At 43.7% G+C, this 15645-nt stretch overlaps 1 protein-coding gene across 4 annotated transcripts in view; it reads right to left on the bottom strand.

Annotated features, from left to right (window-relative positions):
- EXPH5 (exophilin 5) overlaps nucleotides 1-15645 on the bottom strand; it is a 75318-nt gene that overhangs the window by 9995 nt on the left and 49678 nt on the right. For all 4 annotated transcript variants that reach the window (XM_070425966.1, XM_070425967.1, XM_070425968.1 and 1 more), the window contains 2 exons: nucleotides 10238-10286; nucleotides 1505-1640 (listed from right to left, as the gene is read on the bottom strand). In XM_070425966.1, coding sequence (XP_070282067.1) covers nucleotides 1505-1640; nucleotides 10238-10286 — 185 coding nt within the window. The remainder of the gene's footprint in view (nucleotides 1-1504; nucleotides 1641-10237; nucleotides 10287-15645) is intronic.

The following is a 15645-nucleotide window of genomic DNA, read 5'->3' as shown; positions in this document are numbered from 1 at the left end:
CTTCAATGATAGGGAAAGCGAGGCATATCGGTATCTGAGTGAATGTAAGTGGGATGTACTTGTGACATGTCCATTAGGGCAGGTGCTGAAGGGGTTTTGGGCCTCTGTTCTGGATTACCCTACCCTATATTATTTGTAAGTTGGTGCTATTAAGTTTGCACAGCCAGTAGAAGAACTGATCTTGAGCCTTAACGATCGGTAACTAAAGAATTCCTCAGGGAATCATCCTGTCAGTGCTTTAATGAAAAAAAAAATTATCTCATCTCTGAAATCATTTATCCCACATATCCACAAATAAAATAATCAAGCAATGCCAAACTATAGGTGGGGCAAAAAAGGAAATGCTCCAAAAACAACAACAAAACAAAACAAAACCCAAAACTATGTAATGAGTAACATAATCTGCCTTTGAAATAATTATAACAAAATCTCCTTGATTGCTATTCTCCCTTTAAAGCTGTTCGTAGTTTTTCTTTCCTGAAAAAAAAGTCTTTTGCTGACTGTAAAAGCAATATGTGGCTATAACAGAACCTATAGGAAAGAATAACAAAAGAGGTGAAATCACCTGGAATCCTCCTCAGAGGAAACCACTCCTTATATCCCCATAGAATCCCAAATTGGCAATGCTGTTTTACTAACTACTCTTGAGGTGCTTTTTTTTTTTTTCTTCTTTTTTAAAATATCCTGTTCTGCTCCTCCTCTTTATTTCCAGAGAGGCGAAGTCATTTTTTCCATTTCATATACCATTGCTCTCCTCTCCAGCAAAACCCTTTTCTGAAACAGAGATTTTCCTCTGGGTCTCTTTCCTCGGAAGCAAGTTCTCTGCCGGGAATCATCTTACTAAAAGGGGTCCCCCGGTTGCCAGTCAGCTGGGTGCCTCTCACTGACCCCCTCACCCGTCCCAACTACAGGGCCTAGGTGATGTCACTGCCCTTGCAAAATGAATTTAGTCCTGCAAGTGAAGCTGGGGGATGACTTCAGAGTTACTTTTCCGGTGGCCAGGCTTCTTTTGATACAGAATAACCTATGTAAAGGTGAGCTATATTCACATAATAATAACATCCATGCGTGTGTTGTACTTTTGGAATCTCTTTCTTTATTGTTATCTATCGTACAAGGTTAACTGTTTAACAACAATTAGATTTCATCACAGTGCATTTAGGTAGGTCCTAATCAGTAACAATAAAAGCTTACTAAGAACAGTAAACTTTATAGATACATTTCCTAAAGGTGTATTTCCTTTTCAACTGAGGTTAAATATTAAACATTGTTACCATTCCATAGATTTATCAGCCTTGGCCTGAGAATAGTTGCTTAGATTATATTTAAACTCAAGAGTCTTTAATATTTGTGTTAAGATATAGCAGCATCCTCTTTAAGTAAGGTAAACAAGAGGGTTTAAAAAATAAAGTAGAGTTTGATATGTTTTGAGGGTTTTCATACAAACTGTAATTATTTGCTTTAGTTTAGGGAGTTGCAAAGAGGATTTAATGCATAGACTTACCTCGGAAAAACTCGTTGTCTAGCACAGAAGCACCCCACGGGGGCACACTGCTCCCCTCCCTCATGCCTGCTGGCCTGGGCGCAAATGCACTGTCCACTGGGTGGTTTTCCAGAGGTGAACTGTATCGTTTTGCCTGCTAATTTTAAAATAGAAAATGCAATATTATTTCTGGAACTTCTGTAGACAGAATACTCACATATTCCCACAGAAATTTTCATTGCTTAAAAGTACTACTCTAAGGACTGCCATCATTTTTTCTAACATTTGTTCCTCAACTTAATAGTGTTTTGTTGTTTCTGTCATTTTCAAGTGATCACAAACTTCTCCTTATGTCAATTCTTTTTACTATGAATCTTCAGGCAAGATATTGAGTCTTTCTTTGCCAAAGACTCCTACAAACTTAAACAGCACTACACAAACCTTAGGGAAATTCTTCAAAAACAGGAAAGAAATTGAACTCTCTTAAGTTGGGAGTATTGTCTCCATGGCCCCAATGGCTAGAATTTTAGATTTCTTAACACTGTACCTATTCTATCAAGAGGTGGTTAGCTGAAGCTGGAAGTGGACCTTAAGATTTGTGAGCTTCCCTTTTCTCCACATCCTTGCACTGTTGGTGGGAATGCGGACTGGTGCAGCCACTGTGGAAAGCAGTATGGAGTTACCTCAAAAAGTTAAAAATGGAGCCCTGGCCAGTGTGGCTCAGTGGTTAAAATGTAAAGGTCACAGGTTCGATACCTGGTCAAGGGCATGTAGCTGGGTTGCAGGTCTGATCCCTGGCCCAGGTCCGGGCATGTGTGGGAGGCAACCAATTGATGTGTCTCTCTCTCACATTGGTGTATCTCTCTCTCTCTCTCTCTCTCTCCCGCCCCCCCTTCTCCCTTCCACTTTCTCTCAAACCCAATGGGAAAATATCCTCAGGTGAGGATTAACAAAAAATAATAAAAATAAAATAAAAATGGAGCTGCCTTATGACTCAGTGATTACACTTCTGGGAATTTATTTGAAGGAACCCAAAACACTAGTTTGAAAGGATATATGTATCCCTGTGTTCATTTCAGTGTTATTTACAAAAGCCAAGATTCGCAGATGAGTGGGTGAAACAGCTGTGATACATTTACACAATGGAATACTACCCTGCTGTAAAAAGGAAGAAAATGCTACCCTTTGGGACAGCACAGATGGACCTGGAGAGCATTATGCTAAGTGAAATAAGCCAGTCAGAGAAAGACAAGTATCATATATATGATTTCACTCATATGTGGAATCTAATGAACAAACTGAACTACCAAGCAAAATAGAGACAGACTCAGAGAGAACTGGCAGACAGCTCTGGTGGTGGTGGTGGTGGTGGTGGATCAGTTGGGGGAAGGGAGGAGGGGTGGAACAAAAAAGAAAAAAAGAACTCATAGACATGGACAACAGTGTGGTGATTTCTGGGGTGGGAGGTGGGTGGCGGTGGCAGAGGGCATAGAGGGGACAAAAGGTGACGGAAAAAATTAAATTAAAAAAATTTTTTGTGAACTTGCCCAGGCCTGTGTAGCTCAGTAGCTCTCACATCAATGTATGGATATCTCTCTCTCCCCCTTCCTCTCTCTCTAAAAATCAATAAACTATTTTTTTTTTTTTTTAAAGAACTTGATGGATGTGGCGGGGAGGGGGGCGGCGGGGGCGGGGAGTACTTTTATCCAAAGAGTTCACATAGGCCGAACCGGTTTGGCTCAGTGGATAGAGCGTCGGCCTGCGGACTGAAGGGTCCCAGGTTCGATTCCGGTCAAGGGCATGTACCTTGGTTGCGGGCACACCCCCACTGGGGGGTGTGCAGGAGGCAGCTGATCGATGTTTCTCTCTCATCGATGTTTCTAACTCTCTATCCCTCTCCCTTCTTCTCTGTAAAAAATCAATAAAATATATTAAAAAAAACAAACAAACAAAAAAAAAAAAACAGAGTTCACATAGAATGGTAGACCCTACCAGAAAGACACAGGATGCTGATTCATAGTTTGGAAACCCAGGTGCTGAAAAGTATGACCTTGTAAAATTTTTCAAAAATCATTGCTAGCTTTACGGGATTTAGGAGAATGATGTAGAGCTAACGTTGCTTTCTGTACTAGCAAATGTTTATTTTGATTTCATCAAACCCATCACTGCCCTACTTTCAAGCTTAATTTGTCCTCATAACCTTGGGGGAATTATCCACTCCCACACCTTCACTTTCTTGCGCCACAACTTCATTTGCATTTCCTCTGCCAAACTGGCTCTGTCACTCCTGACTCCACCTCAGCTAATCCTGCACCCATCCCTGAACCATTCCAGCGTCTTTGTTTTCAGTCCCCTTTGCGACCCAGTCCTTGCCTCTTGACTCCTTTCCTTTCCCGAGTTTTCCCTTCCCATTTGATGTTCACTATTACATTTCATCTCACTCTGAAAGCCTCAGCACAAATCTTTAATCTTTCCAAAACACCAACTTCTCTCCTTCTCCAGCACAGGTCTGTCCAGTTCTAAAGCTCAGGTTCCCTTAATCCCTACATTCCTCACAATCTAGTATTTTCACTCCTGCCTGTTTTCTTTCTCAAGATCTAGGTCAGTTATTACAGAAGCCCTGCCCAAATTTCATTGACTTGTGGCATTCAGTTCTATGGGAAAGCCGTAACTGAATGTATACAAGGAAGATTTATTAATAAGAAACAATCCAATCATAATATGTTGGTTATTGCATATAATTTAACACACTAATATAAAATTCAGAAGTAAACAAATGTTAGAAGCAAAACATAACTAGTGAGATACCAACTGTAGGTAATAAAACCAGAAGCTAATCATTTGAAAAATCAGATCAGTTACGGCTAAATTCTTTTCTTTGTAAAGTTGCATCAAGACATTGTTCTCTTTTGGGCCCTTCCTACTGTCTCTCCAAGTCTTCATTTGTGCTAATAACAATTGTCATGCATCGTATAAGTCCATTCTCCCCAAATCTGCAGTCTGGTAGTTGGTACAGACTAGGAACATCTGATTAAGAGAATACATTGTCTCTCATACATTTAAAATATATATATTTTTATTGATTTCAGAGGAGAAAGGAGAGGGAGAGATAGAAACATCAACGATGAGAGGGAATCATTGATTGGTTGCCTCCTGCACGCCCCACACTGGGGATCAAGCCTGCAACCCGGGCATGTGCCCTGACAAGGAATTGAACCATGAACTCCTTGTTCATAGTTGGATGCTTAGCCACTGACCCACGCTGCTGAGCATCTCCGCCATTTTAACACCCACACAAATGTCAGATTTCCTCTATGTAGACCAGAGTACACTCTTGTGGCCTCCTGGATCACAACCCTTTATAATGAAAATATATATTAAATTAAAATATAGGAACCGAGGGCTCAGGTAAAAAGATGAACCCTTTCAAGCTAGGAAAGATTACTACCACCTAGAGACCTTGCATATAACCTCCTTTGGCTGTATGTCTGCCAGATCCTCTACTTCAAGACCAACCCCGCTCACCCAACATACTAAGAATGCTTCTAACACAGAGAGATCTAAACTATATGAATAAGATAAAATATGGAGAATTTACTTGCACTCAACTTTAATTCTGCAAGAATTTTTTTCCAGTGACGAAACGTAAAAAATTAACTGCTAGTCAGTGGTAGGTATCAGACATACAGAAGACTGAACTCTACCAGTGCCCTAGGGACCTGTTTTGCTTAAGCTGTATGTGAGATATTATTATTAGCCGCAACAGCAACTATACACTAATTATTCTAGGCAATGTGCTTAGGGCTTCATACGGATTACTTTATTTCAGTATTTTAACAACTCTATGCAGTTGGTGCTATTATTTTTCCCACTTTGAGGAAAGTGTGTTTGAAAGAAGTCAGGTCACTTGCTCAGGTCGCAGGGGTGGCGGGAAGGATTCATTTCCAGGCTGTCGGATTATGGAGCCCAGGCTGAATCACCTCTCACTACTTTTTTATTAGTTTATCAGTGTCCTGTACCCTAGCGATAGGCATTTTCTGAGGCCAAGCACAGGTCTTAGAGCCGCTGGACAACACCTGGAATTTCTCGATACCCAGAGCAGAGGTAACATCCTCCGGGCCCAAAGCACATGGATCCTGTCAGGGCTCAATTTTGGCCTCAGAATCCCCCCCCCCCCCCCCCCCCCCCCCAAATAATGTTCCATGCCATGAGGCTGCCATAAAAAATAAAGTGTATTTTCCATTCCTGGCCTAGAAGAGGAGGTTGAAACACCTCTATGCAGCAAAATTTTGCCCAAATAATTTTCCAGCTTTTGATTTAAGCCTTTCCCTCCCCAACTCTCTTCAAGGGCCCTGTGCTCTGAGTGCACCACACAGTTCTCTAAAATGCTGCACACATTTTCCTCAGCCTCCACGTCTCTGCTCCTGGCCTTCGCTCTTTCTCTTCTTCTCCTCCTGGAAAATATTAGCTCACCCTTCAGAGTCTAGTTCACATATCATGGTCTCTGTGAGCCCTTCTCCAATTCTCCCAGGAAGAATGAATGACCACAGTATATTTGTATGCGCCTCTGGTATGATAGCTATTATGTCACCGCAAAGTCATTTACATTCTCATCAACTCTTAAATTACTCCTAAATTCATTTTTCAATACACTTTCAAAATAACCTATCTCATTTGATCCTTAGAACAAATTTGTGAATGAGGTAAGGATTATTATTCCCATTTTGCAGATGAACAGAGTCTTGGGTAAGTGATATGAATAATAAACGGTAGCACTGGCTACTCACACTCACTGGATCTGATCCCTAACCCTGTTCTTTCTACTCTGTTGCTTTTACTCATGTACATATCTTAAATTAGATGGTAAATTCTCTGAAGACAGGAACTTTGCTTTAAACATTCCATGCCCTCCATGCACACCATTATGGGCTGATTTACAATATAACAAGGTAGAAAATTCAATTTATAAAATTTCTAGTACACATTATTATAGAAATTGAGATGCCGAATATTTATAACATTAGGATTCAGAAAAGCATGCCTGAGGTGAGAAAGTGTAATGGTTAAACACGTGAGTTCCATAGAGATCCAAGTCCTGGCTATGCCCCTTACTAGCTGTATAACTTTGGGCAAGTTACCACACCTTTCTGTACCTTAGTTTCTTTTTTTGGTAAAATGGGGAAAAAATATAATAACAGCAGCATCAAAACCCCCACCTCACAAGACGAAATGAATTAAAAGTTGTAGAACAGCTTGGAATGGTGTCCCGCGTTTAGTAAGACCGTATTGTTAGTCATTACTACTCTTCTGTGGTTTCAGAAGATTTCCTGGAGCACTGACAATGAGCTAGAAAAATGTCCCACAGGGTTAGAGGCCAGAGTCTCAAAATGCTGGCTTTTAGGATCTCAGGGACATTCTCAAACATGGTGAATCACATGTGAGCAACATGAGGCCTTTTAAAAGCAACCCCAATGCACTCTACTGATATAGTTTGCAATTCTGACATGACGAGACAAACAAACCTGTCACAGAGTAACCTTAAACTATTTGAGAACTTCCTGGAGCAGACAAACCTGCAGAACGGCTGTTGGAGCAGAAGTCTAAGCTCACCGATGTTATCAAATGCCCTGGTAAAGTCAACAAAGTAATTTTTCAAGATGTTCCTGAATTTGTTCTGTGTCTGCTTTCCGGCAAAGGTCAAATTCACCAACGCACTTTGTGGCTGAAAACCACCACTCATTCATTTCTTCTTTCAGTCTGAGTGTTCAGATTGTGCCAGGCCGTGGACATACACAGGTGGGCAGACAGTTCTGGCTGCAAGGAGCCCACACTGGCCCAGAGTGGTAAGTACATTGGAGGTGTGTTCCTAGGATCCCAGAGCTGACATATTACCTGACAGTAGGCCCCGCCAAAATTTGTTCAGATTTGAGGCGTGATCAAGTGGCCAAGGCCATATGTTTCGTTTCTATTCTCATCGACTACTTTGACCTTGGATTTCTCACCTGTAAGGAGATACAACTGATAGCAATTGCTCTTTAAGGAACATTTGGTGATTTCTGGAGATATTTTTTTTAAAAATAGTTTTGTTGATGATTTAAAAAGAGAGGAAGGGAGAGGGAGAGAGAGAGAAACATCAATCGGCTACCTCCTGCACGAGGGAATGGAGCCCAAAACCCGAGCATGTGCCCTGACTGGGAATTGAGCTGGCAACCTTTTGGTGCACAAGATGATGCCCAACCAACTGAGCCACACCAGCCAGGGCTGGAGACATATTTGATTGTCACAACTGAGTGGAGAACCATGGACATCGAGTAGGTAGACGCCAGGGATACTATAAACATCCTACAATACACAGGACAGCCCCAACAGAGAATTATCCAGCCTCAAATGGCAATAGCACTGAGGGTGAGAGCAACTCTGAGCTGCAAGTATCTAAATTTCTCTCTGTTTTCTCAAACCCTTTGTTTCTTTCTTTAAAAAAAAAAATTTTTTTATTGATTTTTTACAGAGAGGATGGGAGAGAAACAGAGAGCTAGAAACATCAATGAGAGAGAAACATCAACCAGCCGCCTCCTGCACACCCCCCACTGGGGACGTGCCTGCAACCAAGGCACATGGCCCCGAATGGAACCGAACCCGGGACCCCTCAGTCCGCAGGCCGACGCTCTATCCACTGAGCCAAACCGGCTAGCTCAAACCCTTTGTTTCTTTTAAACCGAAGCAAAATGTTTAAATAGCAGCTTTCTTCTCTTTTGAGTGGAAGGTTATCTAATAATGTAGTACAGTCTCCTATAAAATACCAGAATCCTCTTTGCACCGTTCCTGCCAGGTTGCCAACCAAGTAATGGGAAGTTCATTACCTTAAACCTTAGCAAGAATCCCTCTGGCATCAACAGCCAACTTCCAGCTTCCTGCAGGCTTAAGGGGATAGAGCTTCCATGAATAAAGAATGGAAACCTACATATCATACAAAACCTTTGTTTTAGACCAGGAATGAGGAACCTTTTTTCTGCTAAGGGCCATTTGGATATTTATAATGTCATTCTGGGGCCACACAAAATTATCAACTTAAAACTGAGCCTGCTATATTTGGTCAAACATTTAATTAACTCACCCCTAATGGCTTGGCAGGGCCAGACCAAATGCTTTTGTGGGCCTTATACACCCCAGAAGCTGGATGGTCCCCACCCGGTTTTAGACAGTAGTTTTATTATTTTCTCCCTCCTACTTCTTATAAAAGTTATTAACTGGGGATCAACAATTAGGGGTGCGAGTTGCATGTATTTTCCCAGTTCTGACCTTTTATATCGACACACTACGAGCAGTGAAATGGTTAAATGCAAGCAGCAATCGACAGTGCCAAAGAAAGAAATCTATTAATCCCCACATTGGGTTTTCAAATCCCGAGAATTCCAAATTGGCTCTACTGTTTTGTAACTTCTAGGCATTTGCGTTTCTTTTTACATTCCTCATCTGCTTCTGAGGCCTTGGCTCTCAGATGGGAGAGGCCAGTGAGCTTGAGCGCTTCTCTCCAAGGAAGAGCGCGGACACAGAAGCATCCTGGAGCAGGCTCTGCCTCTTAGGGAGCAAAGCTGTGTGTGTGCCCCCTCAGTCCACTGCTCCTCTGTTAAGGGAGAGTCTGCAGGGAATGAGCACCCAGGGCTCATATGCACACAGGGCTTGGGGGCTGACACCGCTGTAGGCATCATTACCTTCTGCCTGGGAGTTACAGAGACCCAGCATTTCTAACCCTGACTCTACCAATGACCTTAAGCATGATCTTTACATTCTCTAAACCTCAGTTTTTTCATCTTTCATATGGGGACTTGACACAGTTCCTCTAGGGATTAACTGAAATGATCTTTGAGAATGGCAGCTGGTGCTGGTGTCTTGGTTGGGGCTCAAGCATATAAAGGAGAGTGACAGGATTCAGTGTCATCCAGAAAGAAGGAAAGAAGTAGCATTTCTCTGAAGGAAAAGGGGGCTCACTTTGTTTTTAAAGCACCTCTGTTTATATGCATTCCTCACCAGAATTCTCCCCCATGCTTTTTGCAAAAACAAACAAAAACAAGAGAGAGGGGTATGACTACTAAGACCACAATAAATTGAAGAATACCTCTACCTCCTCCTGCACTCTTAGGTCTCTTCCAAAATTCTCATTCTTTCAGCTCCAAACCACACGAGTGACTCAGAAAGTCACAGGCATGTGTAGAACCAAAGTGAGGACCATGAACAAACAAGAAATAGAAGAAGTACAGCTTTTCAATCTTGTAAGCACAGGAGCACACAGAGAGATTTCCATCTAAGCCCTTGGTGGAGAGTCATGTTGGGACAGTACCCTCCTGTGAGCTTGTTACGGCCAAAAGCATCCCACCGTTCAGTGGCTTCCTCTCTGAATATGAATGATGATCTTACCCAAAAAGGTCTAGCCCAGACCCACATAGGTTTGCGAAAGTGGCGGTGATGCCTCTTGCCTCTTCCTCCGCCCACCGCTTTAGCCCTGAACGGGAGGGACACGTGGTAAAATATCGGAGATGCCACTGGTGGTGCGAGTGGACACCCAGTGGCCTCGCTCCTTCTTGGCAGAGCCAGAGCCAACGGGAAACCAACCACGCGTGGAACACTGTGAGCTCTCTAGGAGAAATCTAAGTTTCCTAAGTAATTTTAAAGCTGAGCCAAAAAGAATCCTATTGAAATAGGTAGCCAAGCAGGGATTACATTAATTCTGAATTCCTTTCGTTTCCAGTTACTTACCACAGCAGTTCCCCTCACAGACACAGGAGGTCCCACGTGGCCGTCACACCTGTGGAAAGAAGTTGAAATAATTTCTTTGAAGAAGTGCCTAACTTTTTACCGGGAGGAAAATCAACAGCCATCCGCCATTATACCTTGCTATCTGGAGAAGATGTATTTCTACTGCTCTGTAGATTTCTTAGTTAGTGCATTGTTGAAAAAAGTTTCAGAAATCTTTTCCTATGATCGCTTAGGAGGGATGTTTTTACATCTTTGTCATCCAGGGAGTCAAGGAGAAATTACGTATTTGAACACAGCATGAGACGTAATAGAAACATGGTTACATTTGTTGAGTGCTTAGCATATGTGCAGGCAGTGCTCTCGCAGATGCTCATATTAACTCATTTAAATACATCACTCTCATGAAGTGGATACTATGTCTATTCCCCTTTCACAGGCCAGGAGATGGGGGTACAGAGAAGGTAGGAGACACTGCCCAAGCTCCATATCAGTGATTTTCAACCTTTTTCATCTCATGGCACATGTAAACTAATTACTAACATTCTGTGGTACACCAAAAATGTATTTTTGGCCGATCTGACAGAAAATAGGTGTAATTTTGACTCATTCACACAGGATAGCTATTGTGTTGTCTGTTGTGGTTAAAAAAAATTTTTTTTTATTGATTTCAGCGAGGAAGGGAGAGGGAGAGATAGAAACATCAACGATGAGAGAGAATCATTGATCGGCTGCCCCCTGCACACCCCCTACTGGGGGTTGAATCCACAACCGGGCATGTGCCCTGACTAGGAATCGAACGGTGACCTCCTGGTTCATGGTTGACACTCAACTACTGAGCCACACCAGCCAGGCTGTTGTCATTTTTTATTTGACAATCTAAGGGAAAAGAGGCCGGTGCCCCCTGACTAAATAGTCAGGTATTGCATGTTATAAAAATTCCTACGGCACACTGGTTGAAAATCACTGCTCTATATTAATAATATTTATAAGTTAAATACTGCTTTTATTTTAATTCTTCCTTTCCCTACAGCCTTACTGAGCTTGCCTGCCTTCTACCTGCTTGGCTCTATTTTGAGTGCTTTGGAGGAAACACAGCCCACTGCCACAAGGACCCTGCTCTCTGAGAGCATTTATAATAGGGAAGATTAGATACCTGAGGAGCCCAAATACAAGCCAAGATGCGGTAAGGACAATAGAGAGATGTTAGTAAAATGCACTGAAAATGCAGAGGGGCCAGAGAGCACTTCCTGGGATGAACAGGGAAGGGGACAGGGAGAAGATGAGGGCTAAACTGGTAGGAGAGACCACGGACAGCCGGAGCAAAAGCCTGGGGATGGGAAAGAGCAAGGGAGGCTGGGAATGGGCAAGTAATTCAAATGTTCAGCAGCCAGGAGAACGGGCCAGATTGCTAAACAGTTTTCCAGAGCCCTGAGGGGCTGCAGCCTTCCCGTGCACCCACGCAGCTCCACACTCTCCCCAGCTCCCCAGGCCCCAGTCTGATTAAAAAGGAGGGATGAAATGAGGGCAGGGGGCAGGAGTCAGTTTCTGAGAGTGGCAGGTGGAGAAGGTGCGACTTTAGAGGGTGCCTGGGACAGGGCGCCACGGAGGAGTTTCAGGATGCATGCTCCCTGAGGGTGTGCAAAACTGTGTGAGGTTGTGGATTTAGGCCGCAGGGCACAGGACTCAGCTGGCTTGGAGGCCCAGAGTCTCTGCACCCACCCCAGGGCCTCCTAAAAGTTATGTTTCTGATGTGAATGGCTTCTGTTCTTAGAGGAAATAAAAGCGACAGTGGTATCATGAAAGCTATGCTGGCAAAATCCTCTGGACTTAGTGATTTCAAGGGATACAAGATGAGCTACCTCATCTTCTGCACTTATTCTCAAATCCTACTGATGCCATGTCTTAAAGATCTCTCACTTTATATCCCCATTTTTCCAACTCCACTCATTCTTATATCAAACTCCCACAGTTTCTCTCCTGGACTTCTCTCCATCCTTTCTTTCCTATCACTAGAGAAATCTGTCTAAAAAATGCAAACATAATCTTGATAAGTATCAATTTCCTACTTATAAACTTATAAGGTACTAGAGGCCTGGTGCATGAAATTCGTGCATGGTGTGGGGGGGTGTCCCTCAGCCCGACCTGCACCCTCTCCAATCTGGGAGCCCTCAGGGGAGCCCTCTCCAATCTGGGAGCCCTGATAGCTCAGGCCCACTCCCCATGGTTCTCTGCTCTCTGCGAGGCCTGGTCGCTCCATGCCCACTGCCCAGAGGCTCTCTGTGACCCAGAGGCTCTCCACAGCCAGGTGGGATGCTTGCCTCGTTGTGGGTTTGATCCCCAGTTGGGGGCGTGCAGGAGATAGCCGGCTGGTGATTCTCTCTCACCAATGATGTTTCTGTCTCTCCCACTCCCTTCCTCTTGGAAATCAATGAAAATATATTAAATAAAAAAAGAAGAATGAATAAAACAAAGCAAAAAACAGCCATTCTCTGGATCATTGTCCCAACCCCTTGAGATTCTGCTTCCAGGCAAGTGGGGACAGTTTGGCTCAAGTAAACTCATAAAAGTTCTCTACAGGTTTGAATGTTTTTACATGAACACGACATATACACCTGCTGGTTTCTGAGGGTGAGGAAACAGGATCAGTCCTTGAGGCCTGCTGTGAAACTGTAGTGGAGTCTGTTTTTGCTGTCAAAAGCCAGGTCACCCTTAGAAAGAGTGTAGAAAACCAGAAATGGGATTTACAAAGAGAAAACAGACAGAAGCTAACAGAGGGATGCCTCCGCCCTCTTTTCCACCCAGATAGGCCGGTTTTTCAAACATCCTCCCTCCCTGAAGTTGGTGAGCTGTGGCCTAAGGGTGGGGGAGTCAGAGAAGCCCAAGGCGAGGTCCGAGGCCCTGACGTCACCGGAGAGCTTTCTGCATTTGAATGAAGCCTTGGAATGAGATCCATTGGAATGAACCGCCCTGACCTCCTCTCTTCCTGCTTGCTCCCTACTCCACCCCCTACTCCCTGAGCCCAGGATCTGTCTGCTCCCAGGTGCCTCCCCTGAACATGCCGGGCGCAGGTGGATCCCAGAGAGCAGGGCTGACAGGACTGGACACTCCAGCGGCGGGGCTGAGGGGACTGGGTGCCGCCCTCTTTGTGGCTATGCATGCCGCCATCTTTGTGATGGAGTGATGGTTAATTTGCATATTATCCTTTTGTTAGATAGGATACTCCAACATCTCAACTAGGCTTTTCTTTCATCTGATGAGTCCCCTAGAAAACCCCCATCCTTCTATAGGTACCTGTATGCTAGACTTACTAAATATATTCTTCCTCCATAAAACATTCTCTCTTGTCTCTATCCCTTTGCAGATACCATTCAGAGATCCCCATTCAGTGGATATTTCTCCATTGATTTTTAAAGAGAGTGGAAGGGACAGGGAAGAGACAGAGAGAGAGAAACATTGATGTGAGAGAGACACATAGATTGATTGCCTCCTGCATGTGCACCGACCAGGGGATCGAGCCTGCAACCGAGATACATGCCCTTGACCGGCATCAAACCCAGGACCTTCAGTCCTTGGGCTGATGCTCCATACACTGAGCCAAACTAGCTAGGGCTCAAGAACATTCTTTTGAAAAACTATTCTTTCCTAAGTAAAGCCCTGGGTCATTTCCCCCAAGTATTGGTGAGCACGCTCTAATTACTGCCCATGGAAGACCTCCACCTGGGTGAACACAGGCAGTTCAGACCCTGTGTGTCTCCTTCCACACCTACTCCATCCTGTTTCATGGATGGGTAGATCCTGTTGGTTCAAATGCAGAAATCCCTCTCAAAACCACCCCACGTCTACATCTCCCTGCCTTTTCCCTCATTAAGACATTTATCATCTTTTGCCTTTGTTATTGCAATAGTCCCTTAACTGTTCTTCTGTCTCCAGGTTTTGCTCTAATCAATCCATTCTTTATACCAGTGATTTTCAACCTTTTCATCTCATGGCATACATAAACTAATTACTAAAATTCTGTTGCACACCCCCAAAATATTATATTTTTTGCTGATCTGACAAAAATAGGTATAATTTTGATTCATGCACACCAGGTGGCTATTATTATATTGACTGCTGTCATTTTTTAATTAATTTGACAACCTAAGGGAAAAGGGGTCAGTACTCCTCGCTAAAGAGTCAGGTATTGCATGTTTAAAAATTCTTACTATGGCACACCAGTTGAAAATCTCTGCTCTGTGCCAAAATTCTTATGGCACACCAGTTGAAAATTTCTTCAGAGTGATCAGTATAAACTGAAACATGCCACTTCCTGCTTAATGATTCCCATTTACAGTTGGGTGGAAGTTCAAATTCTTCTCTGCACTCAGAAGACCCTACATCTCCTAGTTCCTGATACTTTCCAGCCTCGCATCTCACCTTCCTTTATCCCTGCTGCCACAGGAAATTAGCCACACTCCTGAACCTATGCACTCATTGTTCCTTTCCTGAGAACAGTTTTCTACCATTGTTTGCCTAAATAACTATCTCATCCTTGAAGAATCATTATAAACTTTATTCTCCCTGGCAGACCTGCCCAGACTTCGATTCTTACTCTAAGACACCCCCCTAACCCTCTCCCAAATGTGCTCCCAGAGCACACAGAACTTCCCATTCTTAGCACAAGTCTGTTTCTGTTTCCTTTTTGTTGTCCTCACGAGATGAAGGCCTGCGAAGCCAAGGACCGTTGCTTTGTTCCAGAGTGCTGCCAATGGGATTCCTCCAACAGTATTTGTTGAACGAATGAGCAAATGTGTTCATTTTTCTCCCCATCTCCTCTGCTCCTCCTCCTATATTCTTCGCCATCATCCACCTGGTTCCCCGAGTCAGAGGGGAGAGTTCGTCTCCACTCTCCTTTCTTCCTCAGCCAGCACATCCAATGGCCATGTTCTCATGATTCCATGTTCTAAACTGTGCACAGATCCGTCCACCTTTGCCCTCCTCGTTGCCACTACCTTCGTTTAAGCCACTACCATCTCAGCGGTCTCTCACCTGGGCTCCCTACTCAAATTTTGCCCCCTAGAACCTGTTCTTTGAGTCCCAGCTGGAGGAGTGTGTGGCCTTGGCACTCCTGGCCTATCTTTGGTGTGGTGGTCCGTTGCATGCATTGAAGGATGTTTAGCAACATCTCTGACCCCTACACACTAGATGCCAATAGCACTGACCTCCAGTTGTGTAAAACAGCAACGCCTTCAGACATTGCCAAATGTCTTTTGGGGGCAAAATTGCCCCTGATTGAGAACCACTGAGCTAAGGTGATCTTTCTAAAAGGAAAATCTGATTATGTTACTTCTCTGTTTATAAACTATCAATGAGCCCTGACCGGTTTGGCTCAGTAGATAGAGTGTCAGCCTGTGGACTGAAGGGTCCCA

This window comes from Myotis yumanensis, unplaced genomic scaffold, assembly GCF_028538775.1.
Source record: "Myotis yumanensis isolate MYYU_CA2020_CCGP unplaced genomic scaffold, mMyoYum1.0.hap1 SCAF_10, whole genome shotgun sequence".
NCBI classification, from domain to species: Eukaryota; Metazoa; Chordata; class Mammalia; order Chiroptera; family Vespertilionidae; genus Myotis; species Myotis yumanensis.
The sequence above is the reverse complement of the archived record's forward strand: the minus strand, read 5'-3'. Positions and strand labels throughout refer to the sequence as shown.